The following is a 24,546-nucleotide window of genomic DNA, read 5'->3' as shown; positions in this document are numbered from 1 at the left end:
TTCGTGAGAAAATCTGAGAAATCTGGAAAAATGAAAGGAATGTGATGAGGCTTTATTATTATTTAAAATCTAGGACACTGTGATTTAGAACTGAAAATAAGTTTGGTTTTGTTCACTTGGCAAATATTTAACCATGGTTTTTAAACCCTGAGGAAACACTGACTTGCAGTAAATTTAACTTGAAGTTTAGTTTTCCCTTTTTTACCTCAATGTCTCTGTTTGATCTTGAACACACTAATTAATCTCTGTGTTCTCAGCGAGTGGTGATTAATTTACAGCTCTCTGGTGTCCTCCGAGGGAATTATGTAAATTCAGAGCTTTTTTTTCTCTCTGAGGACCTGCAAGTTTGAATTTGTTGTTTTTTTCCTCAAGTCCCCATTTGTCTGCTATTCATTCTCATATTTAGAGGAACTGAGATTCATTCCTGTCTGATCTCACCCAGATCCCAGGTTTAATATCCAGTGCCACCAAGAGCTTGAGGATGGAGATGGAAATTCTGGAGAAGAAGCTCCAAGATGCACAAATGAAAGTGGCAGAGAAGGATGGAGACAAGGAAAAAGAAATCCAGAGCCTTAAAAGGCTCATCAGTGAGCTTGAGTTCCAGCTGACCATGGAGAAGAGCAACAATGAATCATTCCTGGACAAACTGAGGAAAGAAATGAAGCACAAGTCAGATGAACTGGAAAAACTAACCCAGGAGAAGACACAGCTGATTCACACTTTGAGTCAAGTTCAAGAGGAGGTAGGAGCAGGACCCAGGAAATGCCTGGTTATTTTTACTTGGAGACGTGTGATTTCTAAAGTCATTCAAAGGTCTGTGACCAGAAAATCCATCGAAATGCAAAGATTTCTCAAACAAATCCATCATCGTTTCCTAAATACGGTACATCACAAAAGATATGAAGTTTTAATTCAGCAAATGCTTAAATTAGTGCTTCATGGGAAAATATATTATTAAAAATTATATTTCAGATCCTGCAAGGCCTTTCTTAGCCCATAGCCTCATGTTCCACTGCCCAAACATGAGTAAACAAAAATGAATTCTCAGTTTTTAGAGTAGAAGACACGGATATTTCTCATTCCTTGAACTGGTGTCTCAGCTCCCACCACTGCAACCATGTTCCCTAACTCAGGAATCCATAAAAATGAATTAAATGCAAAGAGAAATTCAACTGATGGATATTCTAACCACAAACATTTGCTGAATGCTTGGAGTAGAATGGGAAGGGAGGAGAGAGCTGCTCCATGGGACATGTGGAGTCAGGGACTGCTGATAAGATTAGGCTGGAATGTCCAAAGCAATTCAGTGGCAGGAAAAGGAATTGGTCAGCAGTGAAAATAAAACTCTTCCACGTGGATTAGTGCTGGGGCTGGTACTGATTTACTCCTTGGAAAGGTTGGGAAAGGTGTGAGTGGAATTCCAGTGAGGCTGTGCCCGATCTGTGCCCAAGGATGGGGACATGGGAGAGAGGGGCCTTGGCAGTGCTGGGACAACAGCGGGACTGCATGGCCTTCCCGTGAGTGATTCCATGATTCCATGTGTTCATTCCTGGCTCCACTCCTGGTCCCACACCCTGTTCCATTCTTGGTTCCATTCCTGGGTCCACTCCTGGTTCCATACCAGTTCCACACCTGGCTCCACTCCTGGCTCCACTCCTGGTCCCACACCCTGTTCCATTCTTGGTTCTATTCCTGGGTCCACTCCTGGTTCCATTCCTGGTTCCACACCTGGTTCCATTCCTGGCTCCACATACCAGTTCCACACCTGGTTCTGCTCCTGGTTCCACTCCTGGTTCCACATCTGGTTCCATACCTCCACACCTGTTTCCACACCTGGTTCCACTCCTGGTTCCATTCCTGGCTCCACACCTGGTTCCATACCAGCTCCACACCTGGTTCTGCTCCTGGCTCCACATACCAGTTCCACACCTGGTTCTGCTCCTGGTTCCACTCCTGGTTCCACACCTGGCTCCATACCTCCACACCTGTTTCCACACCTGGTTCCACTCCTGGCTCCATGGCTCCATGCAGGCTGTGCTCTCCCACTGCAGAGGGTTACAGGGAAAAGCAGCATTACTCCCTTGGTGTCACTGCAGCTCAGTCCATTACTGCCTTTCCTTCCAAGAACAGCATTCCCAGTTTTCCCAGCTGGGCAGGAGAGCAGGAAAACCTTCTGAGCACTTCCCTGGCTCCCACTGCCTCCCGAGGGAACAGCAGGACAGTGCAGGGTGGGTCCCTGTCCCAGGGGTGCCCAGCTGTGATGGATGGGGCATTCCTGGTGTTTCTCTGCAGAATTCCCAGCTGCAGGACATTCCTGGTGTTTTTCTCTGCAGAATTCCCAGCTGCAGGACATTCCCGGTTTTTCCCGTTGCAGAATTCCCTGCTGCAGACCATTCCCGGTGTTTCCCGTTGCAGAATTCCCAGCTACAGGACATTCCCGGTGTTTCTCTGCAGAATTCCCAGCTGCAGGGCCATTCCCGGTGTTTCTCCTTGCAGAATTCCCTGCTGCAGGGCCATTCCCGGTTTTTCCCGTTGCAGAATTCCCAGCTGCAGGGCCATTCCCGGTGTTTCCCGTTGCAGAATTCCCTGCTGCAGGGACATTCCCGGTGTTTCTCGTTGCAGAATTCCCAGCTGCAGACCATTCCCGGTGTTTCTCCTTGCAGAATTCCCAGCTGCAGACCATTCCCGGTGTTTCTCGTTGCAGAATTCCCAGCTGCAGGACACGGTGCGCCGGGAGTGCGAGGAGCGCTTCGAGCTGACGGCGGCGCTGGGCCGGGCCCGGGATCAGGTGCTGGAGCTGCGGCGGCTCAGCGGGACCCTCCCGGCCCCCGGGACCCTCCCGGCCCCCGGGACCCTCCCGGCCCCCGGGACCCTCCCGGGCCCGCCGCCCGCCGGGGATCGCCGCCTCCGCGGAGCCCCGGGCACCGCCCGCGCATCCCTGGATCCTCCCAAGGGAAGGGCGGCCGGGATGCGGCACCGGCCGAGCCAGCTCTGAGCTCCGCCTGGGAAACCATTCCACACCTCCCGAACTCATCCATGCCTGCAATTTAAAATCCAGTTAATTTTTTTGGGTTATATTTGGTGCAATGATTTTTATCTGTCCATTAATTTATTCGTGGTGTAATTAAGTGCCGGGCGCATTTCAAGATGAGAAAAGTAAAAAGAGTCTCTCCAAGAGGAGCACAAAGAGCAGCACATCTTCAATGAGTGGATTGAAATCAGAAAACCCCTGGATGCCAGAAGGTTTGGTTGGGTTGGAAGGGACCTTGAAGTTCATCCCATTCCCTGGGTAGGGAATAATGGCCCATCCAGGAGGGATGGGGCTGGGAGCAGCCTGGGACAGGAACTGGAGGAGGTCAGAGGTCCCTTCCAACCCAAACCAGGCTGGATTCCACCATTCCATCATCTCAAACCTGGCCTCTTGTCCCCTGTGTGTCCTGGAGCAGCAGCTGCACTAAAGGGGGGCTGTGGCCAGGGAGGAGCAGCACAGAAAATACCGGGAGCAGGAGCAGGATCACGGCTCTGGCACGATGGAGTGGCCAGGTCCTGGGGCCAAACCAAGCCCAGAACAAATATTTCCCTCCTCCCCCTTCCTCCCAGAACCCGGAGCTCCTGCTGCTAAGCAAGAAACAAAGGATGGAAATGTCAGGGACCCCTTTTTACTGGCTTTGAAAACAATTTAATGAATCTCACCATGTCAAGGCAAGTTTACCAAGTGTTTTCCATGGTGGGATGACAGGCAGAGCACAAAGTGCCACAGAGGACGTGGACACCTCGTTACAGCCCTGAGATTTTAGGAAATCAAATTTCCTGCAGGAAATTCTTGTGAGAGGGTGTCAGGGTCCCTGCCCTGCAGGACTCGTGGCACGAGGCAAAGCCAAACAAACTCCAGGGACAAACCTGGCCATGGGCAGCACTCCAGCCCTTCCCTGGGAGAAATCATCCCGTGGCACGGGGCTGTCCTGCCCTTCCCTGCTGCAAAGGTTCACTTTGCCTGGCAGAGCTGGGGGTGCTGCCCGCTCTGGAGGGGGCTCCTACAGCCCTGACCCTTCCCAGAAGGGATCCCCTGTGCCAGGGAGGGAAATGGGGCTGGGGCTGCTCAGTGTGAGCCCCAGACACGGCCCTGGTGTGGCCAAACCCCTCCTGGCTGACCCTGCCAGCAAGGTGGGAATTGTCCCTGCTCCCAGGGCACAGAGGGACAGCGCAAGAGCAGCCCTGGAATCTCAGTGCCTCAGTGGGGCTCATCCTTTTCCCACCTGAAGCTGCCCAAAATGAAATGTTCTCCACAGATGGTACGATGGAGAGTCCAGCCCCTGTCTGGTCCTGCTGCTCCTGCAGCAGAAATGTGGCCATGCACAGCTTGCCATGGATATCACTTCATTCCCACTGGGATATCACAAACCAAAGCTGGGATGATCATTAACCTTGCTCTGAGGTGTGTGTAGGATCTGAGATCCCGACTGTGCCTTGCTGATGGAGTTTTTCTACAAAAGAAAAAATTGGACTGCAGGAAAAAAAAGCATCTTAGTTCCTAAGCAGTGTTAAAAGTGCATGGAAATAGAAACTGATGCCACAGATCATTAAAATGTATTAATCAGAATAAAAGCATGACTGTCTTTCTTTGTACTGTGCATTTTCAATAACAAAATAGGAGTAGGATAATGAAACTGGGGGAATTTCCTTTTGCAGACAACCCCCCACAGCTGCATTTTTAGTTAGTTACGACAGGCCCTTATTTCCATCATGAAAATTCGATGTTGAATTTTGTCCTTGGTGGATACAGGTGGTTGAGAGTGCCCTGCTGAAGGAAGAACAAACCCCAAACAGCCGTGATGCTGTGAAACACTGACCCAGGGTTTCATCCTCACAGCACAGCACAGAATTCACTGGGGTGGGATGATCAAAAGGGAATGAACCTTGGGGGGATTTTCACACCAGGAATGTGATTTGTGTGGAGCATCCCAGGCCAGGGCCAGCTCCCAGGGATTGTTCTCCTTGGTGCTCCAGGCTCTGGAGTGATCCCAGCCTGCTCCACCCCGAGTGGGGACAGGGCTGGGTGCCCTGTGGGACTCTGCTGCTGCCCAGAGAGCCAAGGGATGGGCACGGGTGCCACCAGACCTCTGGGGAGGATGGAGACCCTTCCACTGAGGGGGTGGCCCAGGGTGTCTCTGAGGCCACTTTTCCAGGGCTCACCCTCCCCTCTGCTCCCTGTGGTGGGATGTGGTGCCAGGCACGGAATGAACCCAGGGTGGGAAATGTCAGGGAAAGGGGGGGGAATAACCCAGGGGTGCAGATGGGAGGAAGGAGCTGACATCTGGAAAGGAAAGTCTCAGTGTGAGAAGGAGGAAAATGCCCACCCCTGGAGCTGTGCAGCCAGGGAGGATCCCTGGGCAGTGGTGCAGCCCCTGTGCTTGAGTCATTCCAAAAAATCCATGGAAAATGTCCTGGCAGGAGCAGCCCTGCGCTGCAGGAGCGGCTGAACCGAGTGTCCCAAAGGGGATTTTCCATCTCCTGATTTATGGGATGTGGAAAGTGGTTTGGCCTGGCACCGCTGCAGGGAGCAATGCCCAGCTGGCAGGACGTGCTTGGAGCTCGGGGAAAGAGTCCTGGGAGAAATCTGGTGGGCACAGAGGAAAGGAGCCTGGAGAGCCACAGAATGCAGCAGGTTCTTCTTCCTGCTGGAGTGTCACACCCTGTCCTTCCCAAATGTCCTTCACCATCGTGGCTGTCACTGCCTGCATTGAGTTGGAAGGACCTTAAATCCCACCCAGTGCCACCCCAGCCATGGCAGGGACACCTCCCACTGTCCCAGGTGCTCCAGCCCTGTCCAACCTGGCCTTGGGCACTGCCAGGGATCCAGGGGCAGCCACAGCTGCTCTGGGCACCTGTGCCAGGGCTGCCCACCCTGCCAGGGAACAATTCCCAATTCCCAATCTCCCATCCAGCCCTGCCCTCCGGCAGTGGGAGCCATTCCCTGGGTCCTGTGCCCCTGTAACGCTGGCATTGCCCTCTCCTGGCAGCCTTTCCCCATCCAGGGCAGCTGAGCAGCATTTCAGTGCAGCAGAAATCGGGGATGTAGCTGGATTCTGAGAATTCCCTCTGCTCTGCTGCACGGCCGGGGCTGGGGCGGGCACCGGGAATTCGGGAATGACGGCAGGGAGGGGCAGCCTCGGGAATCGTGTCTGTCCCGAGAAGCTGCTGAGGACCCGGGGCTGGCTGAACATTTCCATGAATCATTGGCTTTTATGGAAATCCTTCCAGCATCCTCTCCCCAGCTGTTTCCTGTGCACCGTGCTGCCTGCAGGGCTTGGTTTAACTTTCCGGGACTCAGCGGTCATTTTAATCACCACGGAGCTCTGAACAAAGAACCACGTGTGCCTTTGGGGAAAACCACCCAAAAAAGGCTCCTGGGGAACAGCTGGGAGGCATCTGGGCAGGGTCAGCAGGATTCGGGCCTCGCTGGCTGTAACCCCATCCTGTTTGCTGGGTTGGGGAGGGTTTTTTAGGTTCCTTCTAAAAATAAGCCCAGCACCTCCTTGGAGGGTGATGGAAGGAGTAGCTGCAGTTGGATGAGGCACAAATTCACTGCTCAAGCTGGACATGGGGAGAACTCGGATTTCTGAAATCTGGATGAAAGGCTGGTTCTGGAGACCAGGATTTTCTGTGGTTTTTCTGGGTTTTTCAGGATTTTCTGTGTTCATAGAAATCCACAGAAATCCTTCCCTCTGGCTGGCTCTGGGTAAGGATGTCCCAAACCTGCTGAAGATCCATCTGACAGGGAAACAGTCCCTTGTCCACAGGACTTCCACTGGGAGAGGATCTGTGTGTGTGCCTGACCTGGGGAATCCATGGCTGGGCTGGGCCATGCAGGAGGGCTCTGGAACCCGGGCTCAGATCCCCTCCCCAGGATCTGTGGGACATTCTTTCCCAGGATCTGTGGGACATTCTCTCCCCAGGATCTGTGGGACATTCTCTCCCCCAGGATCTGTGGGACATTCTCATCCCAGGATCTGTGGGACATCCTCTCCCCCAGGATCTGTGGGACATTCTCATCCCAGGATCTGTGGGACATCCTCTCCCCCAGGATCTGTGGGACAGCCTCTCCCCAGGATCTGTGGGACGGCCTCTCCCCAGGATCTGTGGGACAGCCTCTCCCCAGGATCTGTGGGACATTCTTTCCCTGGATCTGTGGGACATCCTTTCCCCTAGGATCTGTGGGACAGCCTCTCCCCAGGATCTGTGGGACATTCTCTCCCCAGGATCACAGCACTGCTCAGGGTTCTTATCACGAGCCCTTAATCCAAAGCCAGTGCCTGAAATAACAGGAGACCAAAACACCTGGGCAGGCTCCAGGCACAGAGCAGGAGATGCCCAAATCCCAGAAGGCAAAAAAGTCTCCAGGGATCCCTCTTAGCCTGACCCAGGGAAAAGGATTCCGGGACCTTAAACCTCAGGATCAGCACAACCCTGGGAGCAGGAGCAGGACACTCGGTGCTCGGGGTGCCCACAGAGCCGGGGCTGCCCCTGGATCCCTGGCAGTGCCAAGGCCGGGTTGGATGGAGCTGGAGCAGCTGGCACAGGGGGAGGTGTCCCTGCCCTGGCACGGTGGGATGGACGAGCCAGTCTCACCTGGGGTTGGGGTGGCTGAGCACCCTGGGGACACTCGCTGCTGTCGCCGCTGGCTCTGCAGAGGGCAGGGGAAGGGTGGCAGTGCCCCCAGCTCCGGCATCTCCGCCGCTGCCGGGGAAGCCACGAGGAGCCCTGGAACAAAAACAGCCCCGGGGCCATCCCGTGATGGCAGCCAGAGCTCCTGCTGGAGGCAGCAGTCACAGATAACATCTCCGATCCTTCTTGCGGTTTCCTCGATGGCAAAGCGCTACCGAGCGCTCACCCTGCCTGGCCACGGCCTTCTGAGCATCCTGCTGGGGAAAAACAGGGAATTCTGGAGGGCTGGTGTGGGGCTGGGCTGGCCAGGGCTCCCAGCGCGGAGAAGCTCCCGGGGGATGCTGAGGGGGAGGAAGGGTGAGGGTGCTGAGGGTACTCCGTGCCCTGGAGGAGCTATTTTATTCCCCTGGAGCTGTTTTATTCCCCTGGAGGAGCTGTTTTATTCCCCTGGAGCTGTTTTATTCCCCTGGAGGTGTTTTATTCCCCTGGAGGAGCTGTTTTATTCCCCTGGAGGAGCTGTTTTATTCCCCTGGAGGTGTTTTATTCCCCTGGAGGAGCTGTTTTATTCCCCTGGAGGAGCTGTTTTATTCCCCTGGAGGTGTTTTATTCCCCTGGAGGAGCTGTTTTATTCCCCTGGAGGAGCTGTTTTATTCCCCTGGAGGTGTTTTATTCCCCTGGAGGAGCTGTTTTATTCCCCTGGAGGAGCTGTTTTATTCCCCTGGGAGGGGCAGGGTGGCAGCTCCAGCCTCTCCCCCCACTCTGTCCCTCTCAGTCACCGTCTCCCCACTGTGTCCTCAGACCAGGTGTCTCCTCAGCACGGGGGCAAACTTTAAACCATCACCTGGCAGAAAGATGCTGGAAGTGTTTCCTTTTTTAAAGGTATTGAGACACAGAAAAGCTTCAGGCCTTGAACAAAACCTCCACTTCTCACCTTTTAACCAGGTATTGAGGCATAGAAACCTTTGGGGTTTGAATAAAACCTCAGCTTCTCACCCCCTAAATCACTTTAAAACCGGACCTCTGGCATTTGAGTCTCAGCTCCTGATTGCTCCAACCTGGGCTCCCAACTCACAGGGAATTTTGGGAAGCTGCAGCAATCCCTGAACAGGGGTAAGTAAATCTGTGAGGGCTTTGAAGAGATTCACTTGGTTTAAGGTCATTTTGCTGTGGATTTCCCCTCCCGGCTCCTGAGCAAGGCCCCGGGGCTGCCCAGCACCTGCAGGGATCAGAGGGATCAGCCTGGCCCGGAACATTCCCGGGATGGGGCAGCTCAGGCCGGGGTGAGGAACCCCCACTATTGTAAGAGTCTACTTTGAGCATCTTACAAATACAGCAATTTTTCAGCTGTAACTTAGTGGGGGATTTGCACCTCTTCCACACCCTGAATTTGGCAAATTTTGCTTTAAAAAAGAATGAAAATGTTTCCAGTTTCTCTTTTCCCCCTAAAGACATCAGGGAGATTTATTATACTTCTGCTCATAATAATGTGTGGAATTAGATAATTGTAATTAGGCTCATTGTGGGTTTTGTGCTTTTAATCACTGAACTAATGAGGGAGTGAGGGGAACCCGGGAGTGAGGGGAGATCCAGGGAGTGATGGGGGACATGGAATCCATGGGAATGAGGGGCACAGAATCCATGGGAATGAGGGGCACAGCAGCCCTGGAGCCCCAGGGGGTTTGGGAGCTGGAATGTCTCTGCAGGGTGGGGACACGAGTCCCTTGTTCTCTCCAGCAAACCCATCCAGGAGGATTCTCCATCCTGGGACAAAAATGGTCACTTTTGCCAAGTTTTTTCCTTCCACTGGAATATAAAGACTTTTTCTTCAGGCCAGCTTTACTAATTTTAACTTTTGTTTGAATGGCCCTGCTGGGCTGTGGCCAGGCAAGAGGAGGGGATGGAAAGCTGTTTCCTTTGCTGGAGTGCTTTTTCCAAAGTGGATGTGATTGCCAGCCTGGCCAGGAGGCTTTGCTTCCTGCCCCAGGGAGCTTGGAAGTGACAAGGAGCACGGACAGGAGAGTCACAGACCCAAAAAAAACCCCAAAAACCTGATGTGAAATCCTGGATTCTATGAGCATTTCCTGGCAGGAGCAGCAACCAGGGAAAGCTTTCCTGGGAAAGGGGCCTTTATCACCTCACCTGCTGCCACTCACCTGTGGGTTTGGGGTGACTGAACCCTTGAGAGGGACCTGTTGGGCCAATTTCCACCAAAAATATTCTCTGATTGTTCATTTTTTCTCTTCCCAAACCATCCAAAGCTCCTGGTCAACACTCATCCTTCCAGTATCAGTAACAAACCTGAAAGTGAAGGACAGGCAGCAGAGTTTGTATGAAATGGCTTGAGACCTTTGCATCTTTTTGTTGAAAATTAGTAAAAAAAATTAAAATCCTTTTTTTTTTTTTCAGAAAAAAGTGCAGCTCTGAGGGTGAGACCCACCCAGGCAAAGCCCTGTGCCCATTTTCCTGTCCCTGTGGGTCTCAGATGTTCAGAGCCCAGTGGCAGCTCCTGATTTCCAGCAGCGTGGCAGAGGCTGCAGCATCACCCAGGACAGGAATCCTCCAGATTTCCCAGGAAAATCGTCTCAGCTGCTGAGCTATGAGCAGAGTGTAGCCCCAGGTGACTCCTGGAGGTCACCACAGGTGCTTGAAGTCCATCAGCCCTGTCAAATGATTAATTTCTGGGACTCGGCTCCATGAAAACTTTGGGATTCAGGGATACTTCCAAGTGTTAGGGGAGACAGGCGCTGTGGTGCAGGGACATTTGACATTTCAGCTGTGGTGCCCTGCAGCTCCTCATGCCAAGTCCTGCAGGGAATGGGGCGTTCAGGGGCCCCTCAGGTGCCCCCAGAGCCCCAGGGCCAGGCTGTGCCCCCACCTGGGATCTGCTGCTGGCACAGCCCTGCCGGGTCCCTCCCTGGCTGGGGGAGATTTGCCAGGCAGGAGAAACGCCGAGTCCTGCTGGGCTGCCCGGGAGCAGGGATGGCCTGTCCCACGTCCCCTGCTGCTCAGGGGTCAGGGAAGCTCTGCAAGCACAGCCAGTGCTCACCCCAAGCAGGGCTGAGCCCCCCACGGCTCACTCCAGCACAAACCCCAAATCCAAGGCAGGAGAGGTGCTGCTCCTCCAAACCCAGGGTGCTCTGGACTATCGGAGCGTTTTATCTGGGGGAAAAAGCTCCAATTCCCATAGCAACCACATTTTCCTGAACATGACACACACAAACAGCAGACACAGACTGAAAAACAGTGGTAACCAAGAAACAGAAAGAGACATTTTATCTTTTCCTCCCCGAAAACACTCACTCACTTTCAGCCTTTCCAGAGCAGCTGCAGAGGGGGCCCAGCAGGACAGAGGACAGAGATGTAGCAGGCACGGAGCTGCTGCTCAGGTTTCCTCTCCTTTCCGAGAGCTGTGGAACATCTGCCGGGCAGAGCCTGGCACTGCCCGTGACAGGGACCAGCCTGCAGCACCTGGGCAGGGGAACATTCCAGCCTCAGCCACAGCAGGAATGGGAGAGCCCAGGAGAGCAGGAGCACCAACACCTCTCACCTGCGGGCTCCGGGGCTTGGTGCTGCCTGAGCAGCAGCTGAAGAACCAGACCCGATTCCTCCTCTCCCCTTGCAGCTCTCACAGCAGCTCCAGTCCAGGAGTGTCCCAGCAGTTCCTGCTCCCACACAGAACAGCAGCAGCCCAGAAGCTGCTTCAGAGAAGTCCATGACCATTTATTCCAACTGCTGTGGGGCTTCCCAGCTGCACCCCCTGAGGATACAAACATCCAAGGCTCTCCCAATTTTCCCCTCCCAACAGCAGCACACCCACACCCCGAGTCCCACTCAGGCACATGGGTCAAAGCCCTGGCATGTAAGAAAATCAACTTTAGTTTCCACGGATTTGGCATCCAACAGGCAGTAAAAAAAAAAAAAAAAGCTTTATATTTTATTTTTTGTAAAAATCTTTGAACACATGCAGACTAAAACCAGTGTAAGAAAGTCTCCACCATGTTTAAACAAATAACTATACTTAAATATAAGCGTCTGCAATTGACTGGTATAAAAATAATGTACGTTTTGCTTTTTTACAGAAATCCTTTCTCCAGTTCTCAGCTCAATAAACAATACACAACTCTAATACATACAGTGAACCTGATCGTTTGCCACCTCTGGGATACTGCTAAGGTATTATGTGCAAAAGTTGGTAACAGTTTCTTTCCCACGAGAAAAAAAGGTCTACACCTTTCAGGAAACCAGACGGGGTTGAAGCTGTTGCAGCCCTGGTGGTACCTGGCGGTCTGAGGGGCTCAGTGCTGGTGCCAGGGCTGGCCCAGCCCCACGGTCCGAGGGGCTCAGTGGCAGTGCCAGGGCTGGCCCAGCCCGCAGTCCCGGGGCTCGGTGCTGGCCCAGCCCGCGGTCCCGGGGCTCGGTGCTGGCCCAGCTCACAGTCCCCGGGCTCGGTGCCGACCCAGCCCGCGGTCCCGGGGCTCAGCGGCGGTGCCAGCCCAGCCCGCGGTCCCGGGGCTCGGTGCCGACCCAGCCCGCGGTCCCGGGGCTCAGCGGCGGTGCCAGCCCAGCCCGCGGTCCCGGGGCTCAGCGGCGGTGCCGGCCGTGGCCCGAGCGGCCGCTGCCGTGGTGCTTGCCACCCTTGTGGGAGCGCTCGAAGGAGCGTGAGCGCTCGCGCCGCTCCCGGTGGTGGCCGCGCTCGTGCCGGTGCTTCTTGGCCGCCTCCGAGTGCTCCCGGGACTTGCTCTGCGAGCGGGAGCGGGACTTTTTCCGCTTGTGGCCGTGCCTGCTGCTGCCCTTGAGCTCCTCGCGGCCGTGCTTGGCCTTGGCGTGGGGCGAGCCGTGGTTGTGGTGCCGCCGGGGGCTGCCGCTGTGGCTGCGCGAGCGGCTGCGCGAGCGGGAGCTGTAGGTGCCCGACAGGCTCCGCCGGTTGTTGTAGCTGCGAGAGACAACAACAAGGTTAGAGCGTGTCCCCGCACCGGGAAAAGCAAACAGACATCAGTGCTCTGGCTCCCAAGGTACTGCAAGGAATCAGGCTCTGTCCCTCAGGGGTACGGGAGGGAGGGCAGGGAATGTCTCAGAACCTGCCCCATGGAAGGCTGGGGTCAGTGATGTGGGATTTAAGGTCCTTCCAAGCCCCACCACTCCTGTGAGTATTTTAGTTGAGCTCACTGGAAAATAAACAGCTCAAACTAAAACCAGAATGCAGCATCTTTTATCCACCTTATCAAGGGTATTCTGTCAATGCACCAGATCAAAGAGTGGGTATTGCCTTTTTCTTTCAGTGACTTCACCAAGATTCAAGTTGGCAGTCTCCAACTTAGATGCGAGCCTGAAGATTCTTAGGAAAGCCCTATCTAAAGCCAGCAGGTCTCCCTGCATCCCCCTCCTCCTGTACCACGAGAGGAGCAGAGCCCTGAAGAACCAGGCACTGCACAGGGAGCACTGACACAAGGAGGCTGCACACCTGGGGCACTTCCCTCTCCTTCCAAGGGCACTGTGATCCCAGAGACTGCTCTCACTTGTACAGAACAGACTCCTCCAGTACAGTGCACTTAGGACAGGCTAATTTTACAGCCTGAACTCTCCAGAGCAGCCCCACGCCCAGCCCCCAGAGCCTCCCCAGCAGCCCAGCCCCACTCACTGCCTGCGGGGGCTGTGGGAGCGCGAGCGGGACTTTGTCCGGGAGCGGGAGCGGCTGGCGCTTCGGCTGCTGCGGCTCCTCTTGCTCTCCTTCCTCAGCCTGCAGGGCACAAACCAATGCTCAGGCACTGACACACCACAGGAGCTCGGAGGAGCTCCCTGCGCTGCTGCTGGAAGCGTTTGTGCTGAAGTGTTCTCTTAGCAGGAGAGTTTTACCTACCCGTTGTAAGGGCTCTTGGAGGTTTGCTGCCTCTCTTCTGGCTCTTTTTTAATGGTTTTGGTATTCACAGACACTGGAGATTTCTCCTCCGCTTTTACTTCTCTTGGGGAAGCTAAGAATTAAATTTCAATTCAAAATCAGTTCTTTATTCATCCTTTGTTATAGACACACTGTACATCACTCAGGCACCTTCACCAGGACTGCACTAAGTGTAGATATGAACTCTACGTCTATTATTTAATCTCATCTCTCCACTTATATTCACTCCTAGAATGGGATATTTGTGGGGAAACCCGCTGCCCATGAAGGAGGAACAGAATTGGGACCTTCAGAGCACACAGCCATGCTCACCTGGGGCCAAAAGGTACAAAATAGAAGCTGCCCTTGTGCCCCACAATACAGAACGTGTTGCCTTGGCATAATTTCCAATTCCTTTCTATAAAGGATTAAGCCTGCCCAGCAAACTTAGGTTTCCTCTTTACAATAATGGCACGAAGATAAATGAGTAACAAAATTATCCAGTTAATATGTCAGTCTGTCTCTACAGAAAGTTGGTGCAGCCCAGAGATGGATTCACCTTTCATGGAAGGGCTGTTAAGCCCAGCAGAGCTCCTGTTTTCAAACTCTTCCAACCTGGCTCCCTCCCTGCAGAAAACACTTCCCTTGTTCTGTCAGAAATTCACACTGCCCAGCCCAAAGACCTCTGAACACTCAGGACTCCTCAGGAGAAACCATGAGAGTTCAGACAGACTGGCCAGTTCAAAATGCATGTTCCATTTAATTCCCTCTGACGCCAAGGCAGTGCTGGGCCTCTCCCTCCTCCATGTCCTGCCCACCAGCTGTCTGCCCTCACTGCACCAAACAGTTGCCAAGCGCATAAAAAAAACAAGCAGGGAAGGAATTTTCAGATACCTGCTGCAAAATGGGCCATGAAGGCTATTGCAGCACTCCCAAATTAAATCCAAAAAGCCTCTCTTCACATCACAGAACACACAGCAACTCCTGCTACATTATCTTATTCTCTTATGGGTACATAATATTAATGTATCACCTCTTATCTGGGGCAATGTGGAATAAAGCATCTCCTTTCTAATGTGGATTCAAGGCTTTGAGACTGGTTTTAAAATCTACATTTAAAAAAAATAAAAAGGTTTCTCTGTTCAGAAAACAGACTTACATGGTTTGGATGCAGGAGAAAAGCCACCCAGTGTTGAGAGTGCTGGAGTTCCATCTGGATTTAAACCTTTTGCTTTCAGTTTTGCCTCCTGTAGTGCCATTTTCCTCTTTTCTACTTCTTTATCCAGAAAGTCATAATTGGGCTGTGGAGGTAACAACCAGGTAAGAAGCTGACCTAATGTAATTCAAATTTAATCTCATTTCTGAAAAATATTGAGTTGGCTTTTAATGATCTGTCCAGTTATGTAACTTCCAGAATTTATTCTTGCCTTAGAGGAGCCCTTCCCTTAGCACATCTGTATAAGGCATTCCCAAACTTTTCTGACAACCATAATTCAGCTCAAGCTGCACTGAGCATCAAGCAGCAAACCCCAACATGTCAAACTCACCTTCTTTCTGGTATAAAGCTTCAGAGTTGTTAAGCAGATCTCCTGAATCTCCTCTTCCGTGGTGCCAAAGAGCAGGAACCAGTGGGGACGGGTAGGCAACGGGATCTGAAAATCAAACAAGGAGAAGCTCACTGGAGATTTCAGGTCAGGTTTTGTTAAGTTTTTCCATCAATTTCCTTGGAACCAGAGCAGCAGCACTGCTAGGCAGAGCTCAGAGCAGGCAGGGCTCACCTGCAGGGCTCTAGCAGCGAGGTAAATGCACGCACACGCGATGGTCTCCGGCTGGAAGCGAACAAACACGTTCGTCCGGAGGCTGTCGTTCATGTAATTCCTGAAAAAACAAAGCAGCACAGGTTGAACTCCAGTTTGCTTTTCTTTTAGAGGACAACAATACTGGAGACTCAATTGACTTTATTATTTTTTCTGTTGTTACATTAAACGTGTGATTTCTTTCAGGTTGTGCTGGATGTTTACACGTGTCACTCTGTGACAGTCTGCAGCACTGCCACTGTTTTAAACCCCAAGGCAAATTAATGTGCAGCAGTAAATCCAAACAGTGTGGAACAGCCACTTCCTAGCTGAAGTTACCCTGGGAAGTGTCCACTGAGTTACAATTTAACAAGTACTTTGCATTTGTCCAGCTGATTTGTCTTAAACACCAATGGGTTTGTATTTAAAGATCAATGTAGAACTCCAGAGCCATCAGGAGAGCAAGGTGCATTTTCAACCTACCATTATCCAGAGGCTACGTGCATCCTGCAGAGTTCATAAAACTCTGAGTGCATTTAAATTCTGTGCACTTTGAGTCCCTTTAACTTCATCCAGGGAGATGCACCCCATTTGCTCACTGCGTGTTGGAAAAGATCTGTGAGTTAGAACTGGGCCCTGACGTCCTGAGCTGCTGCTGTTGCACAGGGCTGGCACTGCCAGTAACGGATGCCCAGAGATGGGGTGAGCACAGAGCTCCATGGATTTCTAAACTCCCAGCATGGGAGAGAGAACAGCAGTCAGTCAGTGAGGACTCTACACCCCCATGCCCAGCCTGGCTGCTAAGTGAACATGCTGCATGCACTGTCACCCTCTGTTTAACTCCAGTTTAAATGCTAAATCAAAGAAACACTGGCAGAATGGTCCCCCACGTGTCCTTTAACATACAGCAGGTAGGCAACAAAGACATCGAGAAACAGTTGTAACAGTTACTTCTAGAACCAAATATACAAATCCTGGCGCCAGGACAGAACTAGGAGGTGCTGCCCGATGGCTTTGGGTGACGGCAGTGAACTCGCTGAGGCTTGCACTGGCTTGGCTGGAGAGAAGGGCAGCCAAAGCAGCCATCCCCAGGTCATGGGCTGAGGTGCAGAGGGCAGAGCTCTATGACTTACCAGCAGGGACTACCCTTCAATCAAAGAGTAGAAAAAAGAACAAAGTTAAATTGAGTTCTCCATCACTACGCTGGAATCAAGCCATGAAAATAGTAAGCAGAAACAAGCACCACGAGATTGTCCAAATGTGTTTAGGTGGTGACTTACATCTCATTGCTTTGCATAGGGATCAGCAGGCTTGTTATTTCTGCTACTATTTTCCTGGCTAGGAAAAGAATGGAAAATAGCAACTTACCAGGCTGTCTGTACCAGGGTTTGATTACGTTCACATTCTAGGACTTGTAAATACATAACAATGATCTGAGGAATAAGGAGGGGAGGGAAAGAAGAAAGAGACTCAGTTTCAACACAAAGCAGGAGTAAGGAAGTACACATATACATATGTAAAATGAAATCAAACAGGATGCCTGAACAATGGGGGCTCCTTCTCTCCAAGCACACACTCTTAAGCTCTCATGTCAGCCCACCATTCTTTACTTCACTACTTTTTTATTTTCAAACCAGACATCTCTACCCTTTCCCAGGGAAGTGACTTTTTTCACAGTCAATATGGCTGTTTGCCCAAGTACTATGGCAAAAGCTTTTAGTAACCACAAAGGAACAAAGAGAAGAATTCAGGTCATTCTGACACCTGTGTTTCTTGTTCCACAGCTCCCAGTGATGCACCAAGGTAGAGTAAGAATTACAATTACATTATTATTGAGAACTCACCTTATGAGGATGCTTGACATGAACACAAAATCCCAACTCCTTCAGTACCCTTCTTTCTGCTTTGATTACTTGATTTTTGGTGTTTATGTAGTTCTGATCAAGTATCAGGGGGCTTGGAGTCCTATAGTTTGCAAGAAATAAAATCAAAACTGTTTTGCATATCCAAAAATAACGGCAACTCTGTTTTCCCTTCCAACCAACTAATGGCAACAGAAACCGGTTTTCAACTCCTGCAAGCAAGTTTAAGCATTAATCTTGTGCTGTCCAAGTTTAGATAAACTAGTTTAGTCGATGCTTTTGGCTAGCTACAGATTAGATGGCTGAGATTAAAAAAAAAATAACCTTCTGCTCCTGTGTGTGCAAACTGCACTGCTCCAGCTGCTGGAAGGAGTTGGCTTGATGGGGGCACTCCCAAGAACTTTTCCTCTCCATGGCAGAGCTGGCAGAAGGAGTTCTTTGCCAGGCAGGATTTTAAAGCAGAGGTAAGCCAGACCAGGGCTCTCACTGGCATTAAAGCAGCACCTCGTGCTCTAGAAATTGCAGTTTCCTATGCACTGAAGAGCAGCTGATTGACCCTTCAGAGAAGCCAGCCCTGCCCTGTGACGTGAGAAAAGCTGAGTGAAGCACAGAATTAACCTGGGACACGGGTCTGCCTGGACTCTGGGCCTGCTCCCCTCTCCAGGGGTACCAGGGATGATCCTGCTGCTGCCAGCATTTGCAAAACAACAGCTCACTTCAGAGAGAGATTTCAAACTCCAGCACCGTCAATCCTAATTCCTCCCAAATCCAACCCCTGCACTGTCCAGAGCATGTTTAATCACAAAAACCTTCTGTACACTTGATGCACAAGTGTCACACTCCATTGCATATTTGCTTTGTCCATGCTTAGACTTGACCTTTCAACATTCCACATGGGATATTTTAATCCACTTCCTCCCGAAGACAGACCAGCTTTTTCCCTGTAATATGCCTCACACATTCCATGAGCTTTCCAAAGCAGAGTAATGTTTTTTTCAGCTCGTTATGCTCCAATAAACCACGGTTTGTATACACGATACACCCCAAGCACTGGTGACAAATTTATTTTACATTACCTTCAAAAGAAAAAGAAGTAGTGCAAAGTGGATTCAAAATACAGCTTTTGTTGTATCAGACAAAACATTTCACTACCAACTGGCAAATTCCATGAGTGGATCTCGCTTCTCTTCCCTGATAGGTCACAGAACAGAAAAAATACTCAAAAACCAAGGTTCCCACCCCAAGGAAGAAAGGGTCAATTTAATGGCAAAGCTGGAAATATCCAGTTAATGCCATGATCTCTGCAGTCACCTGGACAGGCATCGATGGCCATGGGCAAAGGACACCAAAGCCTTCTCTAATGAAAGCACCTTGTACCCCCATGCACCTGAAGCATGAGCTGTCCCTGCTCTTCCCAAGGGGCTCAGATGCAGCTCCCAGCTCTGGAATGAACAACTGCAGCTTCCCAGTGCCAGGCTGGACCCGCAATTCAAGTATTGTTTCTTTACATAAAATGCCAGGTTTTCCACGTTCCAGCAGAGTAACGTCTCTAGTTAAGTGTTACTCTCACTCATCAGGGCCAGTTTATGAACTTTTTCCTTTCAGCTCCTCTAAACAAACCCAAAACCGGGAGATTTATTTTCTTTTGTTTATGGTTGTGGCTGTTTTTCTTTTCTCCCCATAAATTAACCGAAAATGAAAAGCTCTTCAAGCCTCTTTAGGATAACTACTTCCGTGAGGAGCTGATTGTGTCCAACACTTCAGCACTACAGAGACAGGCTGAACAGAGCTCTGGAGTGGGACAGTGAACAACCACGCTGAGCTCTTCCCATCAGTGAAGCTGATTCACTTCCAACTCATTCCCATCAATTTTGCTGGTGTTGAAAACATTGCCTTCAGTACTGCTCTCCACTATTTCATCTCCAGATCACTGGCATTAACAGGATCTGCAGAGCAGCACCCAGAGGAGTTCAGGTGTCCAGGCTGTTTGTCAGCAGAAGGCTTCAGCACAGGTGGGAAATCTCTGGTTACACACTTAGGACAGCCGTGATTTCCAGCCTATTAACACAATCTCCAGTGGCACTGCTCAGGATCACCCACCACAGCACCTTCCACATGTCCCTGCATTCCCTGAGAGCTCTGGCAGGAAGGTAAGGTGGCTCCAAGTGCAGCAGGACAGATGGGATCCTTTACTGTATTTTAAGTTTTCATTGTCCTTGCACAGGGCCATGGGATCAGCACCAACAGCTCGCCTGGCCCAGGTTCCACAGCACAGGGACAGCAAACCCAACATGCCAAGTGTGCTCTGCTTCTCTCTGCTGTCCCACATTGCTTTGGTCACAAGTCCTACAGCCCAAGGAAGCCATCGCTTTATCCAGACAGGACTTCCAGACAAATACAGCCTTTTATCCACTCGTGGAAAAATAAAAATCTGCAGGAGACTGAAGTGTGTTACTGCACCTTATTACTGGCACAGGTCAGGCTCTCCACTGCATTGATTCACCAATTTAATACTTTTGCCATAAAGTCTGCAATGCTGGTAAACAATTATTCTTAAGTTAGAAACTTCAGAGATTCCCCTCTGAAAAACTTCTTTGTTTTCTACTATGAATAAAGAGGAACTTTACCAGTGCAACTTATTCTCAGTCCAAGAATTATCTTAGGGCCAAGTAACAAACCAGAGAAAGAGAATTTAGAAGCTCATATATGAAATATAAGCTTCAAACCCTGTATAGCCAAGGAGTGTTACAAGTTCCTACTTGGAATCTGCTCGTACAGATCGGCACTAGAGCTCCAGGCAAAACTTCATCTTTAAGAACAGAGCACACAGTGGGCCCTCTGGGAAGTCAATCCAACACTTAAGATGTAAAACTTGATTGGGATTTAGACTGTGTAACAACCCAGAAGATTAACACACACTGTGATGTTTGTAACAATAAATTAATTACAAATATGTTTTTTAAAAACCACTCTGACAAATGAGACCTAAGTTTCCCACACAGCTGCAGTTTCATTTGGTGCAGTATTAAGACTCTGATGTCTTTGGCATGACTAATACTTGGAGGAATAGTGCCCGGCATGGAGTTTTGTTCCTAATGAGCAAAGCACTCGTGACAAGTACAGCAGAGCACCAGCACCCCGTTTCAAGGAGCAGAGATCTGTTACGCTGGTCAGTACAAGAACACCAGTTCTCTGCTTGTCTCCAGGATCACAACCACAAGCAGCACAGGTTTGCAGGCAGTCTGGAGGCACTAAGGCCGTGTGTCATTAACGCAGCCCCGCCGCAGGGCCCCTGAGTGAGGAACAGCTGACTGAGCACCTCAAAGCACCACGTGAGATTACAGCACCACACGAGTCACATTTCCAGTCTCAGGACCTTCTGCAGCTTTCAGGCACAGTTAAAAGAAATAAAATCAACTTCAAACTACATTCTACAAGTTAAACAACAGTTGCACTTTGCTCAGAACAGAGGTTTTGGCACACAGTTATTTAAAAAGCAGTTTTTCCATAGTACGAGCTTTTCTCCATGCACACAAACATTTTTACATGCAGTTCTACATCACATATGCTCGTCAAAGATCCCAAAGAAAATATGCTTGTCCAAAACACTTATTTAACTTTTTCTTACTTCTCAGCATTAGAAATACCTCCTCGGTCGACTACATGTCTCATAAAAAGACAATTCCAATGCAATTCCCAGTTCTGCAAACAGGTACATAGAAGGGACTGCTTACATCATAATTGATAAAAATGTACAAATTCAAGACTTCCGTACCCTTGTTTTACTGTGAATTCAAGCTGCAATTATACAGAGCCAGAAAGTGGAACTAAGAACCCAAAACTGGTTAAGAAAGAAAGCAAAGCCTACCCAAACTACCCCAAATTCGTGTGCAGGTTAAGAGCTTCAGTTAACAGAAATGCTAGACTAAACTAAAAAAGAAAGTACAGCAGCCTGTTTCAGTTCTGGGTTGTGTGTGAGAGACTAACTACAGCCTAAGTGTTAGCATCAGTAAAAAATAATAAAAAAAAAAAGGTCAAGCTAGTATTCTAAAAACCTGGACAGCAAAGAAAAAAGCTTATAACAAGATACAGGAGTTCTTCCAAATGGTTCACCAGCGGCCAACCTGTTAGTCCCCCGATTCCAGTGACCTATGCTCAGAGCACTGGCTTCTCCTTGGGGATTTTCGATACTTCACTCACTGTTGCCATGACGACAGCTTCATCTTTATGTACCACTCCACATCACCCAGGCTTTGGTAAATGTAGCTGGTCGCTGTATAGTCGGTTGCAAGGGAAAAAAGAGTTGAAGTTAATAACGTGTACAGGTGATGGAATTGTCAGCTTGTAAAAAGTACAGAAAAACGTTTACATCCTGCTTGCTAAAAAAAAAAGGGGGGAGGGGGAGTGTGCAAGTCTGAATGTCAGACTGCAACATTTTTAAGGTTAATTTCATGCAGATTCACTCAGAATCGCAGAGCAACAATACCCATTTCTCCCGAAAATAATGGGTAGCAGTGCACGATTTCTCTGGACATGATGCACTTTAGGCACCACGTAACATGCACAAGTTGGGATTTGGAACAGGCTAGCTGGAAAGATTTAAATTCACAGGTTAAGTTCAGTTTCTCTGATCCTTCACACAGCACAAAGAAACAACTAATTTGTATTCTTGTTGCAAAGAAAAGCAAGGCATATGATTAATTAACCTTCACTGCCTGGACGGAGGCCAGAACGTTACTAATCACTGAGCCTGCTGCAGCAATTCCAACAACCAGACTCCCTTAATAACTGGGGAAGACAATCCCACTGAATTCACACCTGGCATAACTTCACTCAGCTCCCTCAAGGCCATCGGGGAGAACAGCTTTAAAGACCACACAGCACAAAGCTCAACTCCAACGTGTAACACCAACTCTTCCTGCTTGGATCTAGAACTAACTAGGCCAACACCATCAGGAGGCAGTAAAAGCCAAAGCTCTGCCTTCAACAGAAGCATGACCAGGATAAAGACACCAACAAACAGCTGGCTTCCCTAAGGGATTTTTACTGTTTCTCAGAAAAGCTTGCACAACACGAGTTTAAAATTCCAGCCGTCACCTGGTGACACAGGGCAGACAAATGAAGTGTGTGTTTAACACTGCAGCTGAAAACAAAATCATTTTGTAACTCCAGTGTACCTGAAACTTTAAGCAATAAAGCACCAGAAGCAAAGCTGAAGTCTCCAGTCCCAGACTGTTACACTGCTGCCCGACAGAATTAAGGAGATTTTTTGTTCAACAGCAACCTAGAGAGCTCTTTTCCTTCAACCACACCTTCTTCCTTTCAATGCACCAGCTATTTGCTTTACACACAAAGAGCAGCATTGGGCACCCAGAACTGGGACAGATCTACCCCACGTGCACACGGCCAGGGGAGCCCCCACTGCACCTCACAAGCACACCAGAACAACGCCGCTCTCACTTTCTGCACCTAAAAATGCCTTCAGCCTCCCAGACTCAATTACACTTTCCTCACCACTACAGCTGCAAACACCAAACCAGGCTTTTTTCAGGTACTTTCTAAAATGGCTTTTTCTGGAAGGCAATATTGTCACCACTGAAAGTTCAGCTTCTTCTTAACAGGTATTAACATCACAACCACACTTGGACAGCCACAGACTAACGAGAAAAAAGCCCATCAGAACTGCTAAATATGGTTAAAAAACTGCAAAATACACAGCAACTCGCTGACTACGCACCCCTAAGACTATTTTACAATAACTACGAAATGCCAGAAAATCAACAGACCTGAAACTACAACCATGGTCCTAAAATTAGAACCAATACTTGCCTATCATAACTCGTAGCTAAACCAACAACGAAAACGGGTCTACCAAGCGAACAAAAGCAGAGGCAGCCGAGATTGCACTGTACTGCCTACACAGCAGCCAACGGGCACTCCCTTCTCAATTTTAGGTCGTTGAACTTAGCCTGGAAAAATACTGTGAATTGAGAACTGCAGCGTACATTAGTGGTAACAGGTGCTTATGCTCATAACGAAGCTGATCTTACCTTTTTGCTCTTAACTGCCGCAAGTGATGGAACACGTTGATCACGTCCCTTATCCGACGAGGCGCCTCTTCGATTTTGGACGCGAGATTGATGCAGGCCATAGCAACAATCTGAAAAGAAGCCCCGTTTCCGTTGAGCAATTTTCAACCCAGATAAAGTGAGAATTACGTAACTAAGAAGCAAACCCGCCAGGCTGGAAGCGAGCGGCCTGCGTGGCCGCCCTCTCCCGGTGCCCCCCCGGGCCGCGCTCACCTCGAAGCTGTGCTTGACGAAGGACTTGGAGTAGAAGAACCGATGGAACAGCACCTGCCCCGTCGCCATGGCCACCTGTGAGGGCAGAGCAGGAGGGAGAAGGAGCCGCGTCAGTGGCCTGGCCCAGCGCCGCCATTTTGTGTGAGGCACCGCCGCCCCCCCGCTCCGCCTCACGCCCTTCCCGCCGCCACAATGGCGGCGCCCGCCCTTCCCTTCCCTTCCTGCCCCCTGCGAGCCGCGGCAAAGCCCACCTGCGGCAGCCGCAGCAGGATGCCTGCCGCCTGGATGAGCTCGCAGCCCAGGATGCGCAGGTCGGTCTCGCACTGCAGGTCCAGCCCGTCCTGCATGGAGGGGGTGGGCGAGAGCCGCTCCTCGGGGATCAGCGAGTGGTCGATGGTCAGCGACACCTCGGAGTAGAGCCGGTCGCCGATGAGGATGCCCGGAGCGGCGGCGGCGGGAGGAGGAGGCGGCGGGGCGGGCGCGGCGGGCGCGGCGGGGCCCGGGTGCGCGGCGGCCATGGCGGCGGAGCGGGGCGCTGGGGCCGGCTCCGCTCCCGGCAGCGGCCGCGCGCCGACTGCGCGGCCCCGCGCGCGGCGCACGCGCCACGGCCGAGCGCGCGCCGCGCGCGGGGGGCGGCGGGAAAAAAGAGTCCGCGGGACACGCCCCGGGACCGGGAATGCAGGAACGGGAACGGGGCAGGGCTCGGGAGCAGTGCACAATAACCAGGGGGCGGGAACGGTGCTGGATAAAGCTGGAAATACACAGAATCACCGCAGGAGTTGGGGCTGAGAAGGCCCTTCCAGGGTGGCTCCAGTCCAGCCCCTGCCATGGGCGGAGACGTGGCACAGAATAGATAGAAAAATACAGAAATACCGCATAGCTGCTTAACCGAGGCTCGGGACCTGGATCCAAGCCTGTCTTAGAGGTTGTGGCGCTCGGGATATGTCACATTGGGAAAAAGATCCTTAAATTTCAATTAAGGTGATTGTGGGGTAGTATTGGCTACTACAAAGGTGGGCTGCGCCTTCCAGACTGGAAATGTCCAG

General features: G+C 50.9%; 2 protein-coding genes across 3 annotated transcripts in view; one reads left to right on the top strand and one right to left on the bottom strand.

The window, feature by feature from the left end:
- Nucleotides 1-4,616, top strand: part of LEKR1 (leucine, glutamate and lysine rich 1) — a 36,414-nt gene extending 31,798 nt beyond the window's left edge. The window contains exons 11-12 of one of the 2 annotated variants that reach the window (XM_085588069.1): nucleotides 443-742; nucleotides 2,705-4,616. In XM_085588069.1, coding sequence (XP_085444195.1) covers nucleotides 443-742; nucleotides 2,705-2,995 — 591 coding nt within the window. In that variant the 3' untranslated portion in view covers nucleotides 2,996-4,616. Of the gene's footprint in view, nucleotides 1-442; nucleotides 743-2,622 lie in introns of both variants that reach the window. The other variant, XM_085588068.1, reaches the window with a different exon arrangement.
- Nucleotides 32-24,062, bottom strand: CCNL1 (cyclin L1). The gene is made up of 12 exons (XM_021540841.4): nucleotides 23,752-24,062; nucleotides 23,501-23,575; nucleotides 23,249-23,358; nucleotides 17,181-17,301; nucleotides 16,705-16,769; nucleotides 15,319-15,418; nucleotides 15,088-15,192; nucleotides 14,700-14,841; nucleotides 13,523-13,634; nucleotides 13,304-13,402; nucleotides 9,819-12,598; nucleotides 32-7,922 (listed from the first exon to the last, which is right to left on the bottom strand). Exons 1-11 carry the CDS (start codon nucleotides 24,016-24,018, stop codon nucleotides 12,247-12,249), a joined length of 1,548 nt encoding a protein of 515 aa, XP_021396516.2. The 5' UTR covers nucleotides 24,019-24,062; the 3' UTR covers nucleotides 32-7,922; nucleotides 9,819-12,246.
- Nucleotides 24,063-24,546: the final 484 nt, after the last annotated feature.

Source organism: Lonchura striata, chromosome 9 (genome assembly GCF_050655825.1).
Source record: "Lonchura striata isolate lonStrDom1 chromosome 9, ASM5065582v1, whole genome shotgun sequence".
Classification (NCBI taxonomy): domain Eukaryota; kingdom Metazoa; phylum Chordata; class Aves; order Passeriformes; family Estrildidae; genus Lonchura; species Lonchura striata.
Note: the sequence above shows the minus strand (reverse complement) of the source record. Positions and strands in the feature narration are given on the sequence as shown.

Bases quoted from the DNA above. Each gene is read 5' to 3' on its own strand.
- CCNL1 (XM_021540841.4), bottom strand. From the start codon at position 24,018: ATGGCCGCCGCGCACCCGGGCCCCGCCGCGCCCGCCGCGCCCGCCCCG. The intron at 17,302-23,248 runs GTAAGATCAGCT...TGCAAACTATAG, and splicing joins CGGCAGTTAAGAGCAAAAAG to GACTCCAAGCCCCCTGATAC. The intron at 15,419-16,704 runs GTAAGTTGCTAT...TTGTTTTTTCAG, and splicing joins ACCCTGGTACAGACAGCCTG to GAATTACATGAACGACAGCC.